Below are 25,293 nucleotides of genomic sequence, written 5' to 3'. Positions count from 1 at the left end.
CTCAAGTTGGTAACCCCCGCCGCTGCTCATGGGGTCCTCAGAGTATGCTTCTGCTACGGCAGCTGCTCATGGTACTAGCGGTGGTTTCTGTAAAATTGTTTGCTGGAAAATGCCGAAACAATAGTCCAAACTTACACAGCCGTCTCATACTGAGGAGAAACTGACTATCCGGCTGCTAGCTAAATAGCGGAACTGAGCAATATTTGTTTTTGCGCCCTAATGGTTGCAGGAGCACAAGGTCAGTATCAGTAGTACAATGGAGCAATGACGACACTGTCAGAGCCTTAGTTTTGATTACGGCCGGACATATTTGTTTGTCCGTAGTTCTCCATAGCAGAACGTATCGGTTGAAACGTTACCTGTGTAACTCGGTGTGTCCCTGAAGCTTTAAGCGTTCAGATTATTGAACTTAGTACAAATAGAGTGAAGGAGCTGTCTGCCCGTAGACAGTTCGAAATGCGTCGTTGGTTCCTCTAGATCTGTATTTATTGATAGACATACAGATTGGTACAGCTGTGATGCGACATCTAGAATTAACATGAGGGGTCTCACTGTACATGGGGAAACGCATTATATAAATAAACATATATAACATAAACAGCAAGAGATCGTGCAACGGTACCAATAAATTGTACAAGTGTGCTATGACAAGTCATTGCGTAAAATGCTTTGTTTTTTTTTTTAAATAAAGTGCGTTAGTGAAGTCATTGAACTATTAGTCTAAGCAGATGTTACCTTTTTGTTTTTTGAATGTCCGGAGACCTTCTTCATCTTGCCACTAGATATACCTTCTAAAACAATTTAGCATCACAGATTATGTCCTATTGTGAACAAACGTTGCGTCTCACTAGATTTAACGCGGGTAGGTTCTTGATAACAGCACAAACTAAGAGCATGCTAGATAGAATGTTTAGACAATATCTTTAATGCCAACCTTTCGAGTGTGTGCCGTTTCGAAATGCATTTACTGAAAGTAAATTTACTTGACTTCTCCGCGGCCTTGTACACTCTTGGACCTATTGGACCTACCTAACATGTACTTGCCAATGTAGGCAGGGATCTTCAGTTTAGTTTTTCGTTAGAAACAATACAAACAAAAGTTATACCGCCCAACACATTACAAACGGACGTTTTCGTTACCTTTTTTTCGTGCCACCGCATTCTGTTCTCGTTATTGAAATATTATGATTACAGCACGGTTTAAAGGACTGCTGCAGTATGAAATAGCCCGTAGACGTAACCTGCATAAAATCAGGGAATTAGAAAACAATCTCAATTTGTGTGTCCATGTTGCAACAACGGAATCTAATTATGCGCCAGTTCAAATCATCTTCACTGACAAGTTGTTGTAAGTTCGCTTGGTTACCTTAACTTAGGTCTTGATTTTTGTTTGCCGTATCTGCAGATACGGTAATTTTTTTTTATCATCATAGTCCCTTTAGTGAACATATGACGGAGGTCCATGCTTCGCTAAATTGCCAAGTTTACTATACCCGGGAGTCAAGCCCAATTGAAAAATAATCTGATGAAACTCACAGCGAGTGCATCCCATCACTTGAAGTCTATATAGGTTGCAAATGGTATATTCTTTCAGGTGCAATTCTTAAATAACATGCAAGTAAGTACAATCGTATAGACTTTTCTTACTAAAATACGTCATTATTTATTTTCCCATACATTCACAAAGTTTATTTTGGTCCTATATATAGACAGTAGGTAGTATAGGTGAGATTCAGTGTGCCTTAAGACGCATTTTGAAAGACTGTCGGGTTGAGATGGCCCCCTGCCCGCACTTGGGAAATGTGGGCCGTACGCATTACCACTAAACTTCGTTCTTTCTTGTTGAAAGTTCGATAGTAAGTTTTTGCGATAGTATTACTAGCGATTCTGTGTATTGCATTACTTTTATGGTGGAATATAGTCAATCTCGAGCATTTCCACAATGTAATATTAAAACCACAGGCATTTTGTACACATTCACACAAGCGGCCCTTTCGAATCTTCGTTTGGACCGAAATAAACGTCTCTTGCTTTCGTCCTGTCAACCGAAAATTCAAACGGCGTCATTCATCTCCAAAGTGAGAAGGGTTGATCGTTCGGTAACCAACTAAGAGCTATTCAGTATGCACCTCTTGTCCATCTATTCTTATTCACCAGCAGACATCTTTCACTCCATTCAATATACCACATATTCCATTGGTTCTGCTGTAGCAATTCTGCTATTGACTCCGATGATCCCCTGCAATCGTGTGTATTTGTACTAATTTGCTCTTTCGGTCTTTCTTACTCGGTCTCTATGCAATGTTTTTTTTTTCTTTTTGTTTTTTATTTGATACAGGGTATACTTTATAATTGCCGCAAACCGTTCTCGATCATTCTCGCGCTCAATTAGTGTCATTTCAGTTTACGGGTGGCGGCTGTTTAAACGGTGCTAGTATTTGAATCATTTTCTTTGTTGAGCAAGCGCGAACCGTCGGTCGTGGAGAACTCCTTGGAAAGTTCTTGCAAGAAGATACGATAGTGAACTGGATGCATATTCTTCGATAGCATATAGACGAGGAACCAGTCGGTGGCGCATAGACGACGCATTACAGTATCGATGGTTCGGCGGTCGGTGATCCTAGCACGATTTTTTAAAAGCGTGTGACGCAGTCGGGGCATCATTATCGTGCCGAGTCGGTACCCAACGGCGACGCCGCTTCCGAGGGCTAACAACACCCACCAAAACCAGAGGAAGATATAGATCTTCTCGTTAATGATGTTCTGCGCAAGAATGCAGAGCGCATCATATTTTTGCACGTCACCCGAAGTACCGAACATATGGAACGCGCACTTCGTCAGTCGAGGGAACACACGAGACATCGGATCATTTCGAATTTCGGGGTTCATTTCGTCGTACTTCAGGACATCGGTGCCAAACGTAGTAAACATATTGCCGAGGAAGTTGTCCGTGATGAGAATCTGTGCGACGACGTTAACGAAATTGAGAAACTCGCAGAATACGTAAGCGTAGAAATAGCATGCATGCAATCCCAAATGTGTGCTAATGTATTTTGCTACAACGCCTGCTTTACTACAAACTTCCGCGCGGTCTTTGACAGGACAGTCAAGATCTTGGGTAAGACGCCGGACCAGTCCACCTTCGTAGAGCTTCCAGATCCAGTGAGGCGCATAGAAGGTTACTGCCTGAAGGAACAGTACGAAGCAGACCCACTGGTAGTACAAGAAATATTTTCTAGGTTGTCCTGGTGTAAATTTATCGATTCCGCTGTATGGTACTCCTTTAGGTCCAATTGATTTGTTATACGCTTCAGGAAGATTGAACGTGCCGTGTAGCCAGCAGAAGGTCTTGAGTACATTGTTAGGAATCGAGTCGTGTTGTACACAGTTGATTGGGTCACCAAAGTATTGTGTTGAGGTGACTAGTATACTGAAAAACACTAGCAGTAACGTGGTCGCATTATAATGAAGACGGAAGATCTGGTTGTCAATAACAATGCGATGGATTTTCACCGCACGGCCCAAAGGGCCGGCCAACATGTAAAACATGGCTAGCTAATTAGGGGGCGGCTATGCGCTTCTTACGCTTTAGTTTTAAATTACTGCAGCCACAGCCCCTCCGTCGCACAGTCTGGTGACCAATGAGAGAGGGGTATTTTTTTTTTCTTTCTAACAAACAATGGACAGTGCAGCAAGGGGGACACGTGCGATTTCTCCCACTATCGTCTCCTGTTTTCGACAAACTGTTTTTTGAAACACTCTACTGACTCACAAACACTGTACAAATTCCCATACAACGAGACCAATCACGAGTGTGCTTTGCTCTTCTGTCGTTTATTTTCTACGTCCGAGAGCTACCTCTCTTACTCCAACATGTTCCATATGGGCTACCTGCAACTTTGGCAATGTTCAGGCACCCGGCAACGCCGCGATGTCACATATGATCAGTCGGTTGACTGGTTGGTGGCTTATTTCCGTTGTTGGTTCGTGCACGACTCATCGGTCTCCCCTTGAGCGCTTATCGAGCGTTGTTTATTCGTTCGACAGAATCAGCAGCACCGTCTTTCAGGGCCGTTCACTACCGCCAGATCTGAGCGGGCCCGACACGGCCATGTTGAACGAGGGCCGTGGAGAGGGACGTGTTCAAATCATCGCGTCGGCGGCTAACTTCGCCGCCGGCGACCGTGGCGCCACCCGACGGTAGAGAACTTATACTTTGTTAAAAAACCGAACGAACTAACGAAAGCAGACCTACTAGCGCCGCCGTTGCTGCCGCCGCTACCGCTGACGTCGACGCTACGTTCTGCTTCCGATTGCCGAACCGCGACCGTGCAGCGACAGCACTAAGGGGAACAAGAGAATTACTGGAGAGGGACCAAGTACACGTATCGACGCGTACCCGAATAGATGTAGGTAGACTGCGCGAACGACAACGATGTATCGTGGAATTTTTGCAAACATTAACTGTCTTGGTTAATTAGTAGTTTGTTTGCTTGGCCGATGGCAACTGATCGGCTTGGGCTTCCCTGTTTGAATAAACCATCACACGGAACGGGTGATTACTACGTATCAAACGCCTTTTGTTGCAAGCGAAGGACGACAGCGAGGACCAGGGGAGGAGGGGGGGGGGTGGCGGGTCAAACGGGGAAGAGCGGTGTAACCTTCTAAGAAGCGAGAATGTGCTTTGAACGTAACATTCACTTCGAATAGATGTGTACGGATTCTGAAGACCTAGCGTGTCTAGCCGCTGCATAGGGTAGAGTTCATTCGCTGAGATATAAATGTGCATTAAAAACGGGTTGCTACAATCTCTTACCATTATTAGTGCGTAGTATTACTGCTGCTATTATTCAGGTTCTGCATGAATGTACCGGTTAACTTGGTAGAGAATAAACGAGAGCGAAATGAGTATGGCCAAAAGAAGCAACCTCACCACACGTCAACATCAAAGTCAATCTAAGGCAGGTATCATCTGTTTTGTTTATTTGTATACGGAGTCACCGAATACGTAGCATCTGTTAAGTGTCATTTGGCAGAACTCGGCAGCTGTGGAGCCACCGCAGAAAAGGCGTTCTTTCGCCCTACGTTGCCTGAACAGCAAAATTTATAAAGTAGACTTCGAAATAGAGCATCGAAATTATTCACCTAGCCACGAAAGTCACCAATGGTAAAAGGGCAGTGGGAAGCCGTACAGTCAACAACTAGTTCGTGTTTTCCCTTCCACATTCTAGTGTATGATGGACGTTTTTTGGATGTTTCATTCCTTTGTATTTAGAGTTCCGTTGCCACTTTGCACTCCGCCTCTTGTACGCATCTTCTTTTTCCGTGATCATCAATCTGATGATAAGTGACGTTCCATATTCTATCCGCCTTCTATAAAATCTAGCACGAAATTACTAAATATGGTAAACTGAATCATTTGCATGGTGAAGATGATGATTCTTCGCGCCCGCCTCTAAGGTGTAGTCCTCTCCAACTGAATTTCATGTTTTTACCCATGATTTAAGCGATTCGTCCGAAGACTGCTTCTCGCACTGGCCATGCCGCTCATATTCAACGATTCGTTGACATCAGGCGACGTATGCATGCATGTTCAGGGCGTTTTATAAAAGCAGCAACTTCACGCCAATGATCGAGCTTTGGCTTAGCCTCGATTTTGCGACATGTTTTGATAGCCTGAGGACTTCACGGCTTGTACGCAAAACGGGATTGCCGTGAAGTAATCTTTACACCGTCCACGGCTCATATAGCATCATATGGATATCTACGGCGGTTCTTAGCGTGTCTCACAATACGGATCAGATGGCGACCAGCCAGTTTCTGCTCTGTTGAAATCGCTTGGCTTAGCTGTGTCATGTTGAGGCTGATGATGACGCGTGGGCCGTAAGCTAAAGCGGGCCGGGGCCGGTAAACGACAGATGGCCAGCACTCCACTGGTGTAGAAACAGCACAGATGACAAGTTTAGAAACTTGGCGCCATAGCTGACTTTACACATGCCAATATACGTATGTCGACATTATTTAGATGATTATTCCGCACAACAGCTATCACAATGACTATGCAAAGTTATCGCTATCTTTTCTATATTTGCTACTGAAGCTACTGCCATTCGGCAAAATCTCCGCAAGCGTGTTGTTGACTCCGTGAAGTAGTTATCACCGGCACTGACGAACGAACGCTAACGGGCCCAGCATCAGCTCAATCGCCATAAGCTCGCCAAGTAAACTGCATAAGATAACGGCATATGCAAACAAACGTATAACAGTACACACTGTGATCTTGCGTATCCAACAATTGTTGATGCTACACGCAAGGGACGAGCGGCAGTGAAATTTACTGGCTGGCGCTGGCATAATATGAGTCGAATCATCTTCTCAGCCGATGGAGACAGCTGCAATGACAATTACATCCGCTAAACGTGGATAGCCTGTTAAACCGGCCCCCTGGTAGGTCATCACTAGAACGGCAGGGGAGGCGCTCAACCAGCTAAGCCAAGGTAGTGTGTCTTCTAAAAGCTGATGGTAATTGTTCGCGCTGTTTTGGTAACTGAAGTCACTTCAGTGGGTTTGACAATCACCAGACGTAATGGCAGTGATAGAACGCTGCTAACATCGTTTCGCTATATCCCTCAACAAGACTTTTGTTGGCTACCTGCACATGGCCAAGACTAACGGCAAGAGTGTGAAATTACATGTATGATACCTACACAGTAAACTGCTGCAAAATTTCTCCTCCATTTCACGGATACCCACTTGGCGCGTTCCCTCGGTACTGATCGAGTCCGGTCCCTATGTCTGGGTAAGTGATTCAGTCGAGGAAATTACGCTATAATTTACATTACGGTACTGGCAGATCTTATAGTTGTATGTATCCATGCCCTGAAGAACTACCACAGTCAATAACTTACTCAAGTAGCCGAACGTCAAAATACTGTACCAGGATGCAGTCAGCTCGTTAACCTAATAGTATTAACTTATAGGTCTTATTGTGTGGCTTATAGGATATCTAGGCACAATCGTACCACCTAAACAGAGCCTGATCATACCTGAATATAATGCGCACTGCATTAACAGGTATGAACCGAGATGTTTAGCAGTTCAGATGTTAGCAAACATCCGTCAGTATACTTTTATTTTTATTCTATCACAATTGATATGTTGCATCGAAAGCCTACTATGTATAGGTTATACAGCTGCAGGTGAATGAAAGCCTTGATTTTTACAAACGTTCGCACACATCAGATTTTTGCTCATTCATGGTCACGTTACTCCATTATAAGTTACTATTGAAAGAAAAACCTGACCTCAAGTAAATAGTACAGGGTGTGCTGAAAAAAAAAAGTTTGGAACTGTCAACAGAAATATTTCGTGTACGTTTTGCGTTCTGTGAACAGGCAAACTACAAAAGTAACGAATATACAAAGGTATACGTATACGGGCGTGTAAATATCGAAAAGTTCTGGGATAAGACTTCAAAGAATTCTGAGAAGAGAGGTCCTCAAGAAATGCATATTACTTTTTTCGAAAAATATCTCTATAGATTTTTAGTGTAAATTTTTTTTTATCTAATCATATATTTCAAACATCGCGTACAACACTCACATTATACTACAACGTAACAATATGTTACTTTCACTAAAAAATTATAGAGAGAGCTTTGAAAAAAAAAAAAAAAAGTGCGTCAAAACTGGCTCCCAGCGATTTTTTACCTCGACAGAATTCTAATTCGCCTTAATTTCACTAGTACGCAACACATAGTGCTATTGTCGGTAGAACAGATGTTTCCGTAGAATGAATCTAGAATTTTTGCAAACACGAGTAATATTAACAGATTTTTCACAGGCGTGAAAAAAACGTAGGCTGCAAGCGGAGGGCCTCAATGGCCCGCATATATCATAGTTGAGCGCATTACTAGTTGTTGTCAAAATTGTACCGCACTGCGAGATCTACATGGCAGTGCTCTATACATCCTAGAGCCCTATTGCTAGCAGTATTAGACACGGCATTTTCTTAATCACATTTTGCACAAAAGCAAACTGATCTAAAAATAGAAATATGAAACAGCGAACCACCGCCACCGTGAAGAGATGGCGAAGGCACACCGATATATGAAAATCTGAACCTAAAAGCTGCAAAAACCTAACTAGGTAATCATATCCCGTTAAGGGTATCATTCGAACCGCTTGACCACTTACGTTATTTGTGAGTTCGCTAAAGTGTTGTATGGAACAAATGCGTCTCTATATATTTTGCCGCAATTTTCCAAATTGAAATATTGTACGATATTCGCAAAAAACCTTGGACAGCGTATCGCTGGTTAGGAGATATGCAGGCACCCGATTTCTGTTAAGTTTCGTATTGAGATATTTTCTCGTTTAGTTAATTAATGGAAGCACGAGTGATCGAAAATTCGTTGACAGCCTATATCGCACCTAGGGGAAATGTCACTACAGTGTGCATTAGCTTTGGCGGGGAAATTATTTATTAATCTTGGCTTTGAATGAGCTCTTGTTGTTGGTAGAGAAGTGTATTTGCCCAGCTAATTTTGCCCAATCTACTAATCTAAACCGAAGACAGTAAGCCAAAGATGAAGAACTCTTCGAAGAAAGGTGGTATCTTTACAGCATTCGTAACGTTAGTATGGAACCAATGTTAAATCCGATCAATCAGGACTTGCTACTTCGAAACGACGGTATTTCGGCTTTCACTACCCGGCGATGATCAGACTTACGGATGTGATTAGAAGAACGTCACCTAACAACGTCAAAATTATGAACATTCGATATATGGAACGGACGTTGGTAATAGGTTTCTTCTACTTTCCGAGCTATTACACTGACCTGCAAGCTCTTCGCCTGCCGATGAAGTCGAATCTTAGTTTGTTGCCATCAGTACTCAGGCATGACACTAATTACCTATAGGATTGCGCGAATCCGCAGAGAGAGCCTTCCTAACTTAAACTTGACATGCATAATATAGTGTGTACATTTATCAAGCTTCAATAATCAATTTTCAAATTTACCCCAAGAGATAATTACCCGATCTTGTACATACGCACACACCACGGTAAATCGATAAGATGGATAACGTCCAGCGCTTGCGCATTACCGATGCGTGCATGCGATGCAATATTAAACGCTTCAATTGGATAATGGTAGATATGTAGATACATAACCATAACATTATAGGTCCTTTCTATGAGCAGATTAATCCAGTCATTTAAATAATCTTAATATATTTATCTGGGCTCGTTATGGGACGTATGTTTCTCCTATCGTACACGAAATGGTTGAAGGCAGTATACTCTATCAGAAATATTTTACGCGCAACACGTGCTTCGAGTTTATCTCTCAATGATGATTGTTTAGATGAAGACAAAGAAAAAAAGGGAAAACCACTCCCGAATTTCTCTAGAAAGTTACAAGGCTCTTATACATTTTTGTAGGTCAAACTTTTCCAAAACGAACGCTAACCTAATATTTTACCGTGAAGTCGACGGTTATCCGTCAGTGAGGAAAAAGCCCTTAGAGGACTGCATCAATTATCAGTTAGTAGAATACAGGATACAATGCAAGGTGACTTGAACGTGGTTCACTGCCTCGATAAACCTAAACGTAAAGTGACCGAATGTCATGATCGATAAAGCCGCGTTTCAAATATGATTGTTCTTAGATTTTTCTGAGTTCACTTCTTGAGCGCATCGGTATAGAGTCTACTAATAGATTGCTTCGTAGGTCGTAGATCTTCGAGGTGCTGCTTCAGAGCCTGGCATATATTGAACAACATTGCACACTGATCACACAGGAGATCACTAGGCCATTTTTCGATTAGTAGTTTTTAAGCTGAAAGGATTTCAGATCCTTCTGTGATTACAAATTGAGATTTACTTTGTCAAAAAAAAAACGTTTAAATGTAGTTATTCTTATTAAATTATATATATATAATATATATAATAATTTAATAAGAATAACTACATTTAAACAGTTAGAAGAAAACCTACATTCGAAGTAGCTATTATCACTTTTGTCTTTGAAAACGTTATAAATCACATATTGAAAACTTAACAAAAATGAGTGATTTATGGCTAATTTCGTAGTTACAGACATACTCTGTGTAAGCCTCTGGTGCCATACATACTAAGCGTCATAGTAACCTACCCTGTGTGAAGCAATGTCTAATTGAAGCGCATATATTTAATTAGTCCTCTTAGAATACTCGCTATTATTGATAAAAAAAAAAAATATTTGATTGTTTTCTTAAAAGAGAACGTTGCAGTACATCTCATAGCAACAGGATTGTGCTTTATTTGAAACACTCAGAACTTTACATTCTATATAAATATTGTCACAGAGTTTGGTGAACAGCCCTAGCTTGATAGATAATTATACTTCTAGCTAATACAATGGACCTGTTCTTCAGGGGATAATCATCCTCTCATCCTCATTTTGCTATGATTTACAGTTATATAGCACTGTTATGAAGTTGATGCAGGTTTACAAGAGCTGGACTATAGGTGGCCGATACCTGTTTTCTGTTAACAAGTCGCAAATGGAATTAGCGGGCACGAGCGGCGAAGAAATTAGCCCATTCATATGCAGTAGAGTATCTGCAACTCTGCCACCTGGTTACAAAACGATTATGGGTCAATTTGTTTGCCTAACACGCGAAACGTATTCTTATCAGCTAAGTTCTGCGGTGAACTCCGTCCAAGGATTACAGTATGAGCAGTCGAGGCTTATTGACACCATGCGGCTAGCAATAGTAAGGCTTAATTTCGAAATGCATGCAGACAGGCTAATAAGATCGATAGATTAGTTTGACAATAGCTAGATCACTCTAAACGCTATCCAGATCTAGCCAGTAGCTCCACACGCCGTGCTTCATAGCTGTCCGGCTTTCTTTTTTGGCTCTTTTTCTAGTTCCCTCGAAAGTGTGGTGACGACGTGTTTAAATTGGTGGGCCTTTATGTTTTCTTGGAGCAGCGAAAGCATGAACCAATCGCCACAGCTGCCGTTACGTCTGACGCTATCCAGTTCAGTTTTGTTGATCATGCTAGCGAGCGTCTTGATCTGAACGTAGCGGTATTTTTTCGAAGTGAGCATAATGATTCGGTAAAATGCATTAATGATGCTGATAACTAAGACTGCCATGAACCAGAACCATAAGGCAACGAATATCTTCTCATTGACGATGTTCAAGGAAAGTAGGCAGATTGCGTCATGGATCTGTACTTCGCCAGAGGTCCCGAAGCGCCTCACGCGGCATTTCGACATTTTAGGGAAGACACGAGCCATTGGGTCGACCCTGTGCTCTGGGTCGTGGGTTAAATAGACAACGGCACTTGGTCCATAAGTCCAAAATTGGTATCCTAGAAATCGATCCAACAAATAGATCTGGAGTATAACGTTGGCAAGAGCGGCCATTTCGCAAATAAAGAAACGGTAGGCATATTTTTCATTTTCAAAGCGATGGCCCATAAAATATTTGTTGATAGACCGAGTCTTCTTGCCCCATTCCTCTTCGGACAGAATGGGAATCTTCAAATTGTCGTGCTCGGTAAGCTCTTTCACGAGGGCCTTCATTCGGCCCTGTTCCCAGCATCGCCACAACCAGCGGGGAAAATAGAACGCGGCCGATTGAAATAGCAGAAAAACGCTGACCCATTGGTAATACGAATGCTCCAGTACTGGTTCATCCTCCGAAATCTTGCGTTGGTCAACTCCAGGCGCAGCGACGTCATCGCCGAGAGTTCCATTGAGTGATCGTGGCAACGTAATTGTTCCTTCAACCCAACAGTAGTTATTCATGATCTTCGACTGAATAATGTCGTTAGACACACAGAAGATGGGTTCACCAAAAAACTGCGTCGCAGTAACGAGAATACTACAGATGAGCAATAGCGTTGCTGTGAGCTTATAGTGCAGACGGAAAACTCCATGATCTGTCTGAACCTTTGAATAAGATAGCAGATTCTTGACTGCATCGGTCCAGAGCAATTTATCCATGATGAGGCTGTCACTTAACAGAACCTGGCGATTCTTGTCACAATAAAAGAGGAAAACGCTTTTCAAGTCGCCACGATGCCGTACACACTAGGTGAGTTGCCGTACTCGCACCAGTCTGGCCGAGAGGACGTCGAGATCCTCAAGTAGGTAGTAAATCCATAGCGATTATCAGTCAATAGGCACGGCCACTCTAAGGCACAAACTGTCGATACTAGTGCCGTCTGGTGGTGGGAGTGCAAGCAGCGTCTGTGGGTAAGAAAATGTCAAACACCGTGCCAGTACAAGTTCTGTAGGGAGTATTGCTTCAAGAGTATCCTGAAAGCAATCTAGCTAGCGCGTCATAGAAAATAGGACAACAATGACAAGAGCCTGTTTTATCGATAACAACGACCAGGGGTGGGGCCAGTGAAACTGTGACTTATTGTGTCAGAAGGTTTTATTTATGCACGAACAGTTTTTATATGAAATACGTGAGCCGGTGCATCTATTTGAAAAAAAGTCAGTGATACCGACTGTGTGTATCCGGAGATTGAAACTATTGAAGCTGTTTCGCTGTATGTAATGTATCTACATTTTTAAAATTAGTTCGCTCATTATCAAAGTATCATGATTGTTGGATTTAGCTAACGTAATATGTGACGTATCTTGCTGTTATCGAAAACCTAAATGATTATAAAAAATCTTCAAGCTTTTGCCTACATCGTAGGTGAAGAGGAAATGTATTCATTTTAATGTGAAGTCTTAAGATAAACTTACATGCAGTTCGGTGGCAATGCAATATGAGAGGTATGAGCATTATTTTTTTAGGCGAGTTTTTTGTTCAGCGTCAGAATGTTAACGTATAATACGCGATCGTCAAGATATTTATTTATCTAACCTTAACTGATTTTTTCTTGTTAAAATGCTAGTTAGCCAAACAAGTGTAGCTTTGTAAATGCAGTAGTCATTCCATATACTTTCTATAATGGTACATTTAACACGGCCGTGAAAGCTGTTCGCCTGCGCTACTGAGGTATGTCAACAGCTTGAAAAAGTGCCACAGTTCTCAACACGGCATTATCTGTGTCATGCAACTGATTGTTTGCTAGCAGTGTTCTTTGTTTTTTTTTTCTTGGACGTTCTTGAAGTTCTCAACTTCTACTGAAGGCATAATAAGCACTCCAAAGATGTTTAGCTCACTACAGTTGTGTCGCAAGTATTAGATGTAGTAAATGAACGTACTAAAATAACTAACATAGTAAATATAACGAGTTGCATGAGAGACCTGTGATAATGTGCTCGATCAGTCAAACTGAGATTTCTAAGGGGAAAAACCTTGCTACTGGCACGCTTCAAAAATTGTACAGGCAATACGAAAAAAAAAAAAAAAAAAAAAAAAAACTAATCACGCTTACAAACACGGAACCAAAGCCATTGCTTAATGTTGTTCCCTAACAGTAACAAAAGCATAAGAACGATGCAGTACCAGATATCCAACCTGTGACCGAACGCCAAAACAATTCATTTTGTCAACATCTTCAATAATTCTTCTTGATCCAGTTGACCTGGCAGCGACTTGTGACAAACTAGCACGAGTCTATGAAGCAGTAATATACGATCACTTAAACAGTGCATGTTTGAGTTCAGTCCTGTTAAGGAAAAACGAATAGGGCCTTACGCCCTTCGCAGCAAATACGCGCAGAGTAAAGTCTTTATTAAAACTGATAAAACTATCATTATTACAATATTAATAGTAAGCATTAGAAAAGAAATTAAAACGTTAGGCATTTCTCAGTGTTCGCCAGCTTCATAATATTGTGTCACTTTATATTTTTGACATTGGTGATATGACTTAGCGTATATTAGTCGAGCTTATTTGTTAGAAACGTTGTTAGACGAGGGTCTTAGTCGATGGAACGCACGCTTCGGGTACCTTTTTTCCAGTGTAGATATGACGACATTGTCCTGAAGGAGAGTGCAGCTCAGAACTGACGTCAAATTGACGCTTGTTGTCTCTGCCAATGTGAACGAAAAGATGCGGTCGAACGATATGTTGTCATCGTATTATTGTACGTAAGTTTATATAATTTTGGTCTCCCAATTTTCGGTTGCTGTCTCCTTGCTATATTCGGTTTCCTGTTGTTACTTTGTTGGGGAAGGAATGTAATATACGCTATGTTTTATCTCGATGCACACGGTTTGTAAATAATAATCTGTTGATAAATATTTTCCGTTGACTTTTAGATCACCCCCTGTGCTTGAGTCTGTATCAGCAGAACGGATATTTAAAAAAAACCGCCAGTTAAGTTCTTTACATAGACTGGGCAAACTGGCTTATTGCTCGCTAAAGACAAAACTGATATGTGGGTTAGGTACTACCAGATTGGCTGTTTACATCTACAGAGGACACTTTTTTTGCATACATACTTTCATATGTAATCCATCATGTCTATGTCTGCTAGTATCATTTAAAGACCATTAAACATTTAGTACCATTAAAACATCCGGTCTGACGAAAAACTGTATCCCCATCAAAATTTGGCTTGACAGCTATCTATATAACATTTGATTTTGTCAGATGCAAATAGAATAGTTTGGCGAAGCCTACTTTATGAGCACTACCTAGTTTCCTCATTTGTTTTTGTAGCAATTTAGGGTAAGGAACGACTCTTTTTTCTAACGACGATTCAACTTACTTGGAAGTTGAAGATTTACCATCAGACGATGTTTCCCGGAGATATTGTCTCTTAGCAACTTGACATTGGGCTGGGCTGACTCAGCTTTACGATTGACTGCATGATCAGACGCAACCAGATCCTGCGGATGCGGTTGGACTATATCGGGTGTGGAGACTCGCCTTGAGATATCCATGACACCATCGGTAATTATCGAAAAAATTGTCTTTTCCGAGTTCACCCGAACATGGCCAGATTTGAGACGGCATACCACTTCAATTACGGAGTCTCGCGAACTTACTAGGCCGGCGCGCTCCTTCAAGCTGACTCGGTTCACATAAAGTGAGTTACTTGCCTAAGGAAAACATTACAAGTTGGTTTGTCATTGTAATGATCGCAACCAGATGTCAGTTACGTATTCGTTGTGCATTATATCTTTGATAGCTGGGCGTATATTCTGAGTATATATATATATACTGAGCGCATACACGCGGTTGTTATTAGATTAAACGAGCGTATACGCTCTTGACAAGCTCTTTGCTTCCATTTTACCGAGTATTAGTTTTCTACTACCAGCCCGGAGCGGACGCATATGCACTATGGTCACCTATTGATGAGTTTGGTAATCTCTTTATGTTTCACGTCATCGTAAATTAGCACCACTTAATTTTATAGCTAAGGTTGGTTTCAGACATGGAACATCGGGTGCAATAGATGTCAATCATACCGAAAAAGACTTCATCATCACGATGAATCGTAGGATACTTGTATCACTAACCCTGTAGATATACGTTGGGTTCAAAAAGAGGACACGTTCTTGCAAGAGGTGACACCATTTAACATTAATAGCTATCACAATAGGCAATATTGCATCAGGCGCGGTGAAGGCCGATTTTTAGACGCCTATGTATATACGTAGATGTCTAACGCGCCTAGCGTAATAGTAATAGTAATGTCTACAAAAGTTAAACGTAACCGCGCTATAAGATCTATAATCTCTTAGGTCTAATAGCCAACTATAAAACCTTGCCAGAGCGTGAGAGAAAAGGTAACAATATTCACCGAAACATGAGCCGATATTAACAACTTAAATAACTTTTAGAAATCCCGACGTTTCAGTTAGACATTGATCCATAGATCTGCCGTTTTCGTCTCGCAACTTGTCTACCCCAACGGCAATGCTGAAAGTCAATATAATAAAAAAAGCACCTATCTAGCATGTTGTTTTAAAATGAGCAGTAGGAACCTTAAAAAAAATGTTCAGGTATTTCTTGTTTTATCACATGCGTGTTCACCTTGTGTGTGTTGCACGCCTCATAAGGGATATACATAATAGTAGGTCCTTTTCCTGTACCTCGAACGGCACACGCGGGATCTTCACTACCTTCAATCCACATGAGACCTTTGAATGGAACACCTCCCGGGCCCCCCGAAAGCTCCACTCGCATTCCCGTTGAATCGCACGATAGATGTACTGTAAGCGAGCAAAAAATCGAATATGGCCAAAGTTGACTTGATTGCTTCTATATACTGGCAACAGACAATAGCGATGCTATCAGTAAATATTTATCTTACGGCTAGTACGGCGAAAGCTGGCCAATGGAACGTAGACCAACAGGCCTTTCAGATACTTAAATTAATTTCTGATATATCGTTTCTAGTAATCAGCACGCCGCACCAGTGACTATCTAGTTTATATTCTTTGTATGATAAAACAGTCCCTAATCACATCCAGTTGAAACGCATTCAAGACTTAGACAGGTTAAATTTATAATCAGAACCACACAACCATAATTCCTCTTGACGAAAGTCTTCAAGTGAAGATCGCTTCTGATTACGAGCTACTGTGGACACAATAATGCTTTCCTCAAACACGTTTCTATGTGTGAGCCATATCCATTCGCTTAGCCTCGCTTTGCACTCTATTAATAATCTCGAACAGATTAGCTAACTGCTGCTGGAAATAATTCTACCGGGAAAAACTGGATTGTGAGTATATTACCTTTATCTTTCCACATATCTGCCCCAACCGGGCATAGTAATGCTATCAGCACTAATATGTTGTCAACTGCCACAGCCATGCCTGTGTCTATATCGTTTTCCCGTGGATTCCGCACTTGAAAGACGCTTCAGGTTTGTCTCTAATATTACGTACTTGAATTCACACTATACAACTCACGTTTCACATAGAATTCCACACCGCGGAGCCACTTGCACAAACACCTGTTCATTTATCTTGTTCAGATAAATGCCGCACCCGTTACGATCCTCTCACGGACGTATCGGACATTGCAATACGCTTCACTGCGTCTACGCAATGGGATTCACTTTTTACAATATCACTCAACGCGTTGGGTGCTCGGGCCCGCACGGACGATTGTAAGAGTTCGCCCATAGATAGCGCATAGCGCTGCTGCCGGCATTGTGGCCACCGGTCCCCCATATCTTGGCCGCTTGCATCGACGGTCCTTGCATGCAGACGGCTCCGGCCTCATGCTCAGTCGCTCCGTACTGCTCAGTAGCGAAGCACGATTTGTCACGAACGTGATATGCATGGCAGCTGCTAGAGATTTTTAGAAAACCGGATAACTGGCTAATCGGAAAGCGTGTCATGAAATAAAAAGTGTTTCAAGTATTGTCAGATACGTGGTTGAAGCAGCTGGCGTCGAGTTCAATCAATCAATGTCTGATTCTAAATGTTCGGTGTAGATTTTTTGTTGAAGATGCATGTCTGCGCATGCGGCCGAGAAACGCAGTTGTTCACGCTGCCGCGTACTATGATGTGTCCGCTAGCGTCGGTTTCTTATTAAACGAAAAATCGTCTTGGAAAACTTCTCACATCTTGCTCTTTCATGGCAAAAATCGCTCTGATTGCCGTTCTTGTCGAGCGCTCGTGAGTCACCAGCGATCGACAAACACCTGTTGAGGGAAGCTGATGTGTTAACGGAACAACACAAACTCGCAGCGATGATGCACAGGCGGCAGAATAAAGGAGACGCATAGGCCTGCGTCTGTGTGCGTGCGAAAAATGCCAAAGATCCAAAAGGAGCTTGATGGATTAAAGACGGATAACAATGGCAACAACATGGTACAAACCTCTTCCCGGCTATCTAGGCTTCTGTCTATCCGAATGCCTGCGTGCTGGCTCGTAGAGATGCTCACCAACGGGTAGGATACACCTCGCAGGAAAGAAGGCCGGGCCGACCAGTCGAATTGTCGATTTCTGTCCTAGACGTCACTTCAGATAGCTCTCCGCCGAGTGTTAATCATTCCACGGCAGTCAATCATTCACTCGATTTGTCTGTGAGAGAGGTGCTGTATCAATGAGTGACTAAATGAGCCGGATGAAAAATATAGGCACTGTTTGCATTATCGCCTTTGCTTGCAAGATTCGTCATAATTTTCTTTTTGTTTTTTTACAAACCAGCAACGCTTCCTTAATGTCTACTCGGTATTACTGCGGTATCACTAGTGCCGCCGCATCCATGCCACTACCGTTGAAATCTTATCAGCGCTTAGCACGTTCCGAACGGTTGCACTTAAGAACCCGCGTCACCGTTACGCAGACGTTTGCGTACGGTCTACGCAGCAGCAGAGGTCCTGGCTATGCTATTCCATCTTGACTCCGACTCGGCTAGCAGCTGCCGTTGGGAGCGGGGCAATGGCCGCCGAGACCGTGGGTGGGACAAGCAGCTTGCCACCAACCCCGATCACGAGTTTTTGGGTCGTAACAATAACAATAGGAGCAGCAGCGACAGCAGTAGACAAACGCTAAAAGAATCTGCAAATGGAAAAATTTGGGACACCAACGCTAGACAACATCATCATGTACAATAATATTAGAGGTAGGAATGCATATCGGTTCTGTCTGTACTGTAGTAGACACTTCGGAAGGCCGTCGAATCATTGCAAGCGAGAGATGCATGATTCCGTTGAAGTTGCCCGTAATGATGGGCCATACGACTCTTTGGTAGAATTCGTTTTGCGCAGAAGGCACTGCCTCAATAGAAAGACGAGTATAGAAGACAACGCGTAGGACTACAACAAATAAGGTTTATTTTGTTCTGTGATGGCTAACAAGAAAATCTTGTACCTAATATACTTGGATACGTTTGCTTAAATGACTAGCGATATAAAAAAAAATCAGGCGGCAAGTAGAAGTGACCCACTCAAAACTTCAACAACGATCCATCTGGGAACTATCCAACTCACACATTACAGCTATAACATTTTTTTTTTCAATTTTTAGCTCTATTACACATCGTTGCCCAAGAAACGTAGTACAGAACTTACTTTTAAATCAATACGTATGTATGCATATGTAAATGGTCATTCTTTGTAAATATTTAAAATCTGTGCAGCCGTTTATTGAGCGATCATAATTATCTTACACGGGCGTCCTACGACCATCAGAGGATTACTTATCCAGGCATCACTGGAAGGATTTTAAGTCCTGTGTGATTTCATGTTGCGCTAATTGAGAATGGAACAGAAATAACGCGCAATATAATAACAAGCAGCTTGGCTAGCAGAAGTAATCTAAAATAAGACGATTCTCTCTAAGAGGACAACTAAAACAGGATGGTTTTACATGAAACATTTGGTCACGAAACCTAGTCTAAGATGCTGAATTTGAGCACAACTATCTAGGTTCATTACCTTTCTCTAAGAAAACGAGTGGGCTAATTGAATCTTAGCTTATGTTATAGTTCCATCCTGAATATATATATTTGTTTAGTGGAAATTTCGATAAAGAAAAAAATAGCATCGTGATTAAGCTGAATACCGCTCCCAAAATTGTGTGTGAAATTCGAGGCCTGTTATGTATATAAATACAAAACGTGCGTTCCTTTCAGGCCACCGTACGTACCTGAAATGAGGGTAAGTAGCACTTTCAACGCTACACATATTGAACAATTGTACGTAGATGAAACATCAAAATACTTGTACGGTTCTGGCTTGAAAATTCTACCCAATTGTACCTCCTAACTTTCTAGGTTTCATTCGTCAACTTAAATATTCAATGCATTGTAGAGCTGAATAAAAAAAAGCACGAAACTAGGAAGTTATACAAATTCCTCTTCGGCAATAGATAAATCCAGCCAGTGTTGAAACTTGGTTAAAGATGACAACGCACCAATTGAATTTTGAGCTTCTTAAAGCTCAGCAAACTCCATATGTGAAGGTGTAAAGCGATAGTTCTGTATGGGGTAATGTTGCGTCAGAACCTGGAAACATCGAAGCCATCGGAGTCCACTTACTTTCCCTGTGCATTGCAAGCGCCACAGTGTGGAGCAGAGCGTTAAAAAAAGGTCCCACGTGACCCATCCGGACATCCGTGGGCTTTAATCGTTCTGAGTTTATAAAGATTGATATGTAAAAAAGTTCTTGTAAACCAATTTAGGAGTTCCGAATCATTCTCTGCGCAGATTTGGTAGATTCGGGCTGTGCTTCGTCAATCACGTGGACAGCCTAAAAAATCGGTAGATAAGAATACAATGATCTCGGTATTGGGTAAAAATAGAGGTCATTCTGCACTCTTTCCTTTGAAGTACTCTGTTCGACAATCTGTACCCGGCATACTTACTATCCGAAGCCTCTTTTTCGTGCCTCTAGTTTCTCGTTTCCCTGACATTAATAAAAACGTTCGTGCAGACAATCATAAAGACTGGAGCAATATTTGCAAAAAAGCTCCCTTTAGATATCGTGTTGATTTCAGAGAAACTTTCATACACCATACGTTAAAGAGTAAGGGGATTTCAAACCAGCTTCTATGCGTATAGGGGGAATCCATTTTTATGGAGATAGATTATACGACTCAAATAAATTTCTATAGACATATTTCTAGTAAGCAAATTCTACTTATAAAATAGGTCGATTTCTCTTACGTAGATTTGTTTTAATTAAGAACCTAACTGATCGTATCATAAGCTCAAATAGCGCAACACCCTTTTTACAAACGTGTTTGATCGGATAAGATCTAAGCGCAAGTTCAGCATTGAGGTTCATAGATCTTTTTTAAATAGTACATTAATAAATAGGACTATTATGTTAACCAATAGTAATTTTGTAGTTTCACGGCGTGAAGAAGGCACATCGAAAACAGTTGACATCCGACTGTGTTTCTTCTAGTGAATGTCTACACAGCGATGCCGTTGTGTACGTTTGGGCGATAATCCTTTCGTTGACTTCCGTCGCAAGTGAAAATCCTTTTCGCCCTTGGCGAGCCCCAGACCGAGCTTAATATCGAAAGTCTGCTTCGAAAATATTAATATCAATTATAAACAAGGACTCCATACATTAACTGGCTAACCCTGCCTCGGTTGAATTCAGTAAGAAAAAAAGAATAAATATATACCCTTGGCTTGAATAGCTGAGCTTTTATACGAGGAAACAGTTCGAAGCCCTGCCAGTGATTATATGGTTCTACATCAGTGAATGATAAGGACAAGCCTGACGGCTGCAGAGCGTCTGTCTCAGAATCAACTACTGAATAATATTCTGTGAATTTTTTGTCCAATTCAATTGCTATAAAAGCTACTGCTAGCACAATATAAGCTGTACCCACACGCAAAATCTTAATTGTAATTCTTATTAGTATTATATTAAGTTATTATAGGATCGAATATTTTATTTGTATATATAATGTATTCGCAGCATACGAAGGCCTTACTTTTTTTATTAAATCTTTGTTGCTTATGGTAATGTCCACTTAGTCGCGCCAGACTCGTAGACAATGCAGTTCTTCCATTGATGGTATTTTATAAAATACTGCAGATCGATCAACCACAGCTGGCTAGCTAGACTACTTTTCGACAAAGAAATGTTCATTAAACCAATAACAGCTTAGGTTCACATAGGGTCAGAAGGACAGCTTATAGGTCTTAATTTTACAGCACCTAAATATATAATTGCGTTCAGGCCAATGCTTAGGAAATTCTACAGCAACATTGTATCGCTGTTCCTCAAACTGATAAATAAACATAAGAACAGAGCTAATTTCCTATTGATGAAAGTACTGTCCTAGTGAGGCGTGAGTTTCGTTTTGAAGGCCGTGCACAAACCATGAGTGAAGCCCTTAGCGTTGTCTCGACTCTCAGAATTCTCATTTAATGTAGGTACTCCGCTGTGGAAAACCTATTTTGAAAGCATTGTTAAGTGGACCCCTGACTGGGTGATTCCCTTTTCAGGAAAACTTCGCAGACCCTATTTCGAGCGTATTTCGACTTAGCGTTGGCTAGAGCGACAAGAAATACAGGGTGACATAAAAGCCAAAGTAACTTCTTGGGCAAACTTGAGGTGAAACTCGAACAAGATTTTATCATAACGAAGCTCATATGCCCAGATCCTCATCCATAAGATTTTTACTAACGTGCTTCTCTATAAGCATAAATGTTATATTTCTCGAAAAATAGGTTTCTAATTTGTGGAACAACGCCGGGGCAAGTGTTTAGACGCATATACCCGTTAAAGGCTGGTGAAGAAAAACTAATTGTTTGTATTTGTACGAATTTTGGTTGGAAAGTTTACGATTGAAACTATTAACCAAGGTACAGTTAGATCTCATACCAAGAATTACCTCCTTGTATTCTGAAGGTCTAAGTAATAGATCACTTGGAGCAAATGAACTGTAAAAGAACTAAAATCAGGAATTAAAACCGCAAGTTCCTCACAGCTCCTAGATGTTATCGTTTGTTACTTTTAAGATTCATGTTACTGTCTCGTTACTTTTATAAACGTTATCGTCGTATTTTCTCATTTGAAAATCGAATAAAGATATCTTACAAATGCGTGTGATGATGATCGTAATAATAATAAGAATAATAACAATTATTAGTATTATTAACAATACGGCGAAGTGACAAAAATCATTTTCGTTTAGGTGATCTGATTCCCTGGTTGTGCTCAGGCCTACAAGTCAATAGCGCGAGTAGAGAGGGATATCGTATTGTTTACGGTCGCGATCGACGGGCAACGGAATTATTTCGAATCTCAGAGAAGCAGAAAGCGAGATATCGTTGTAATGTGCTGAAGAAAGCGCCTTTTGGACACGTTATTATCACATTACTGCTAGTTAGGTAATGGCACATACGTTGTGCTCATCTTAGCAAAATAAAGACATTGAATTTAAATAGACCGCCAATGTAAGCTGAAGCTTAATCTTCTAGTATTAAACACCTCAGGGAGCCTTTTCGCTGATAGGGGACAGGCTCCGATGTCTTGACACCATTAACAGGATTACAGCAATGGCAATAACGCCCACGACACTGAACCACCTTGTAGAGTCCATTTGCCTCGCACTGTGGAACACTGGAACGCAACAATCGAGGAACCCTTTCGTCAAGCACTTGCTGCCGCTCGACGAGGCATTTACAATATTCGAGTTTACGCGACAGACTTCCCTTCACCAGCTTACCGTCTGGAAGACGACAATGACAAAAGCCAGTATTTTGATTGCATTGCAGGTCCTTCCACGTTCCATCAGGCTCACACTCTGGTACGAACACATCTTTGTGGTCCATTCGCAAAAGGCTTTTGGCATACTCGCGATCCTGTAGGCACAAGGTTGACCCGATGGCACCGCTAATCAGCGCACAGACACCGACTGCCAATTTCACTACGAGTCGGACGGAATAGGTTTGGTTCATTCAGCCGCTGTGATTTTGCGTACAGCTGCCAAGAGAATCTTTTTCAGTTGATTCTTAATCTCCCCTAAGCCATCTCAGGTGTTTCTACTCCATGTTCATCTGCGTTATCGTTCGACTGTAATAAGTCTTTCGGAACGAATTTGGCGCTCTAACGAGTATTTCTGGAACTAACGTTGTGGCGGTTTTCCATTGAGCTGTAACATTCGTAGAAATTCAACGTTAGTTATTCTGTTTTTTTATATATTCAAACGTGTATTTGGTAGTAGTGATAGTAGTCAGAGTTTTAGCAGTAAATGCCAACAGAAAAGCCGACGGGCGACAACTTTACAAATTTATCAGATGACAAAAGGTCTGCATAACTCGTTTTTGTCTGCGAGTCTGCATATTGCCCCCCAATTATGTCTCGATCTTTGTCTTTAAAACATTGCTTTTCATATGTCTTTGCCTGCGGAAAGCTGAACGGTACTGATTTTTCATTGTGGCTCTTCAAAGGACTGATCGGGCGAGTTCCGCAGATCATCGTCTTTACAAGGAGCGTGAATGTACTGTACTTAGATATATTACAACTGTGACCGCCGCCATAGCTTTAGCGATCCTTCGACGGATACGATTTGAGAAGTTCAAACCGGTACAACTTGTAGGATAACTTCGGCTGCTTAGTCGTAGCGGTAACAGGCTTTCCAAATAGCAAAAGAGTTTATTTTATAGTTGTTCTCGTTATCTTTAAAATGTTATATTTAGGGGAGGCTAAAACGAAATCTGAAGGCGAGCGTCGAAAAGCATTTGTCGACGAAGTGAGCCAAATTATACCTGAACATCTGTTTTTGAGCCATCTAGCTGGAACCTCAAGCACTGCCTTGGCAAAGGAAGGCGTACTAGCACGCTTTCTAGTTAGAAAGTTGTCTAAGTCTTGTCTGCCTTGCTTAGAAAGTAATTGCAACGTTAAAGAATGCTATTTTTCCAAAGTTCTATGATACGCTCAACAAGAGCCTTCTGTAATCACCGTCAAAGGTTGCCGGCATGATTCTTAGAAACACCTTTACAATCAAGCCTGAATTTGCCAGTTCTTTTTTTTTTATCATCAGCACTAGCGAGCTTCGCAGCTTCGTAGCCAGATGTCTTAAATAAATAAAGCATAATAAATAAAAAAAAAATAAAACAATTGATTCGTTCTCTTAGCTACTTCTGTTCCAGGTCTTTCTCATCACTAAGCCTCCGCCAGCGGCAGTACCGATGAAGCTTTTCCTAACTAATTGTGCAAGGAACCTGCATTATTGGCCATCGCACGAGTGTAAAAATCGCTTGCACGAGGTTCTGGGCAGTCCCTTTACCGCGCATTCGTTATAAGCCGAGGTGGAAAACTCTACAACCTGCAAATGGATCGCGTATGAAAAATGCAGGATCAATGAATGAAATACCGTTTCCTATGAAAAGTATTAACGTGCTGAGAAATTTAAGACAGCGCCTTTGATCTTCAAATTAATATTAACTATATTTGCTCTTACGAGTTATTTCCGAAGGAGTAAACAGGTAGTCCTGCCAGATACTCTGAACTCCTGACAAGCAGAGTCAAGTATAGCTTCAACCGTCATATTCTCCTGATTACGGCCCGTGTAATTTCAGTTCCTTTTGTGCCTCAAAGATGCAATACAGACACTTAATGCATACCAAAATATGCTTGCTCTGCCTTGTATAGTTTAAAAGCCACACAAGTGTGTGAACCCGGTCAATAGGTCTGTACAATACAATACCCACCTCTTTTTTTTTTAGTTTAGATCGCATGATGTTATTTACTTCTTAGTATCAGCTGTTCATCGATCATCATAAACAGCATTCAAGAAGAACCTTAAATATAAGTTGACAACTTTCAAGGCGAAACAAAGCTGAAAAGATAACATAGAATGAGTGTAATATTACCGCTAGACATGTTATAGCACGTTGACGTTGTTACTGTTGTCATGCAGAATTGTCGAGTAAATCCACTGC

General features: G+C 41.4%; 3 protein-coding genes and 1 long non-coding RNA gene across 9 annotated transcripts; 1 reads left to right on the top strand and 3 right to left on the bottom strand.

The window, feature by feature from the left end:
- Positions 1-1,633: 1,633 nt before the first annotated feature.
- LOC111263736 (innexin inx2-like) lies at positions 1,634-4,119 on the bottom strand. The gene has a single exon (XM_022839103.2). It carries the CDS (start codon positions 3,547-3,549, stop codon positions 2,422-2,424), a length of 1,128 nt encoding a protein of 375 aa, XP_022694838.1. The 5' UTR covers positions 3,550-4,119; the 3' UTR covers positions 1,634-2,421.
- A 6,156-nt stretch (positions 4,120-10,275) lies between these two features.
- On the bottom strand, positions 10,276-12,166 carry LOC111263737 (innexin inx2-like). The gene has a single exon (XM_022839104.2). It carries the CDS (start codon positions 12,003-12,005, stop codon positions 10,881-10,883), a length of 1,125 nt encoding a protein of 374 aa, XP_022694839.1. The 5' UTR covers positions 12,006-12,166; the 3' UTR covers positions 10,276-10,880.
- A 101-nt stretch (positions 12,167-12,267) lies between these two features.
- LOC111263739 (uncharacterized) lies at positions 12,268-22,819 on the top strand. Of its 3 annotated transcripts, none has more exons than XR_015312443.1 (2): positions 12,268-12,559; positions 22,542-22,819. It is a non-coding gene; the product is annotated as an uncharacterized LOC111263739 (long non-coding RNA). The 3 variants fall into 3 exon arrangements; XR_002682415.1 differs by lacking the exon at positions 12,268-12,559 and adding an exon at positions 14,923-15,001; XR_015312442.1 differs by lacking the exon at positions 12,268-12,559 and adding an exon at positions 19,547-21,958.
- LOC111263738 (uncharacterized) lies at positions 12,571-24,464 on the bottom strand. 4 transcript variants are annotated; one of them, XM_022839105.2, is made up of 4 exons: positions 23,076-24,463; positions 15,955-16,133; positions 14,681-15,014; positions 12,571-13,999 (listed from the first exon to the last, which is right to left on the bottom strand). In XM_022839105.2, exons 1-4 carry the CDS (start codon positions 23,305-23,307, stop codon positions 13,857-13,859), a joined length of 888 nt encoding a protein of 295 aa, XP_022694840.1. In that variant the 5' UTR covers positions 23,308-24,463; the 3' UTR covers positions 12,571-13,856. The 4 variants fall into 4 exon arrangements, with proteins under 4 accessions (XP_022694840.1, XP_022694843.1, XP_022694842.1 ...); XM_022839108.2 differs by lacking the exon at positions 23,076-24,463 and adding an exon at positions 16,839-17,138; XM_022839107.2 differs by lacking the exon at positions 23,076-24,463 and adding an exon at positions 16,662-17,137.
- Positions 24,465-25,293: the final 829 nt, after the last annotated feature.

The sequence above is a fragment of the Varroa jacobsoni genome, unplaced genomic scaffold (genome assembly GCF_002532875.2).
Source record: "Varroa jacobsoni isolate VJ856 unplaced genomic scaffold, vjacob_1.0 scaffold_788, whole genome shotgun sequence".
Lineage (NCBI taxonomy): Eukaryota > Metazoa > Arthropoda > Arachnida > Mesostigmata > Varroidae > Varroa > Varroa jacobsoni.
The sequence above is the reverse complement of the archived record's forward strand: the minus strand, read 5'-3'. Positions and strand labels throughout refer to the sequence as shown.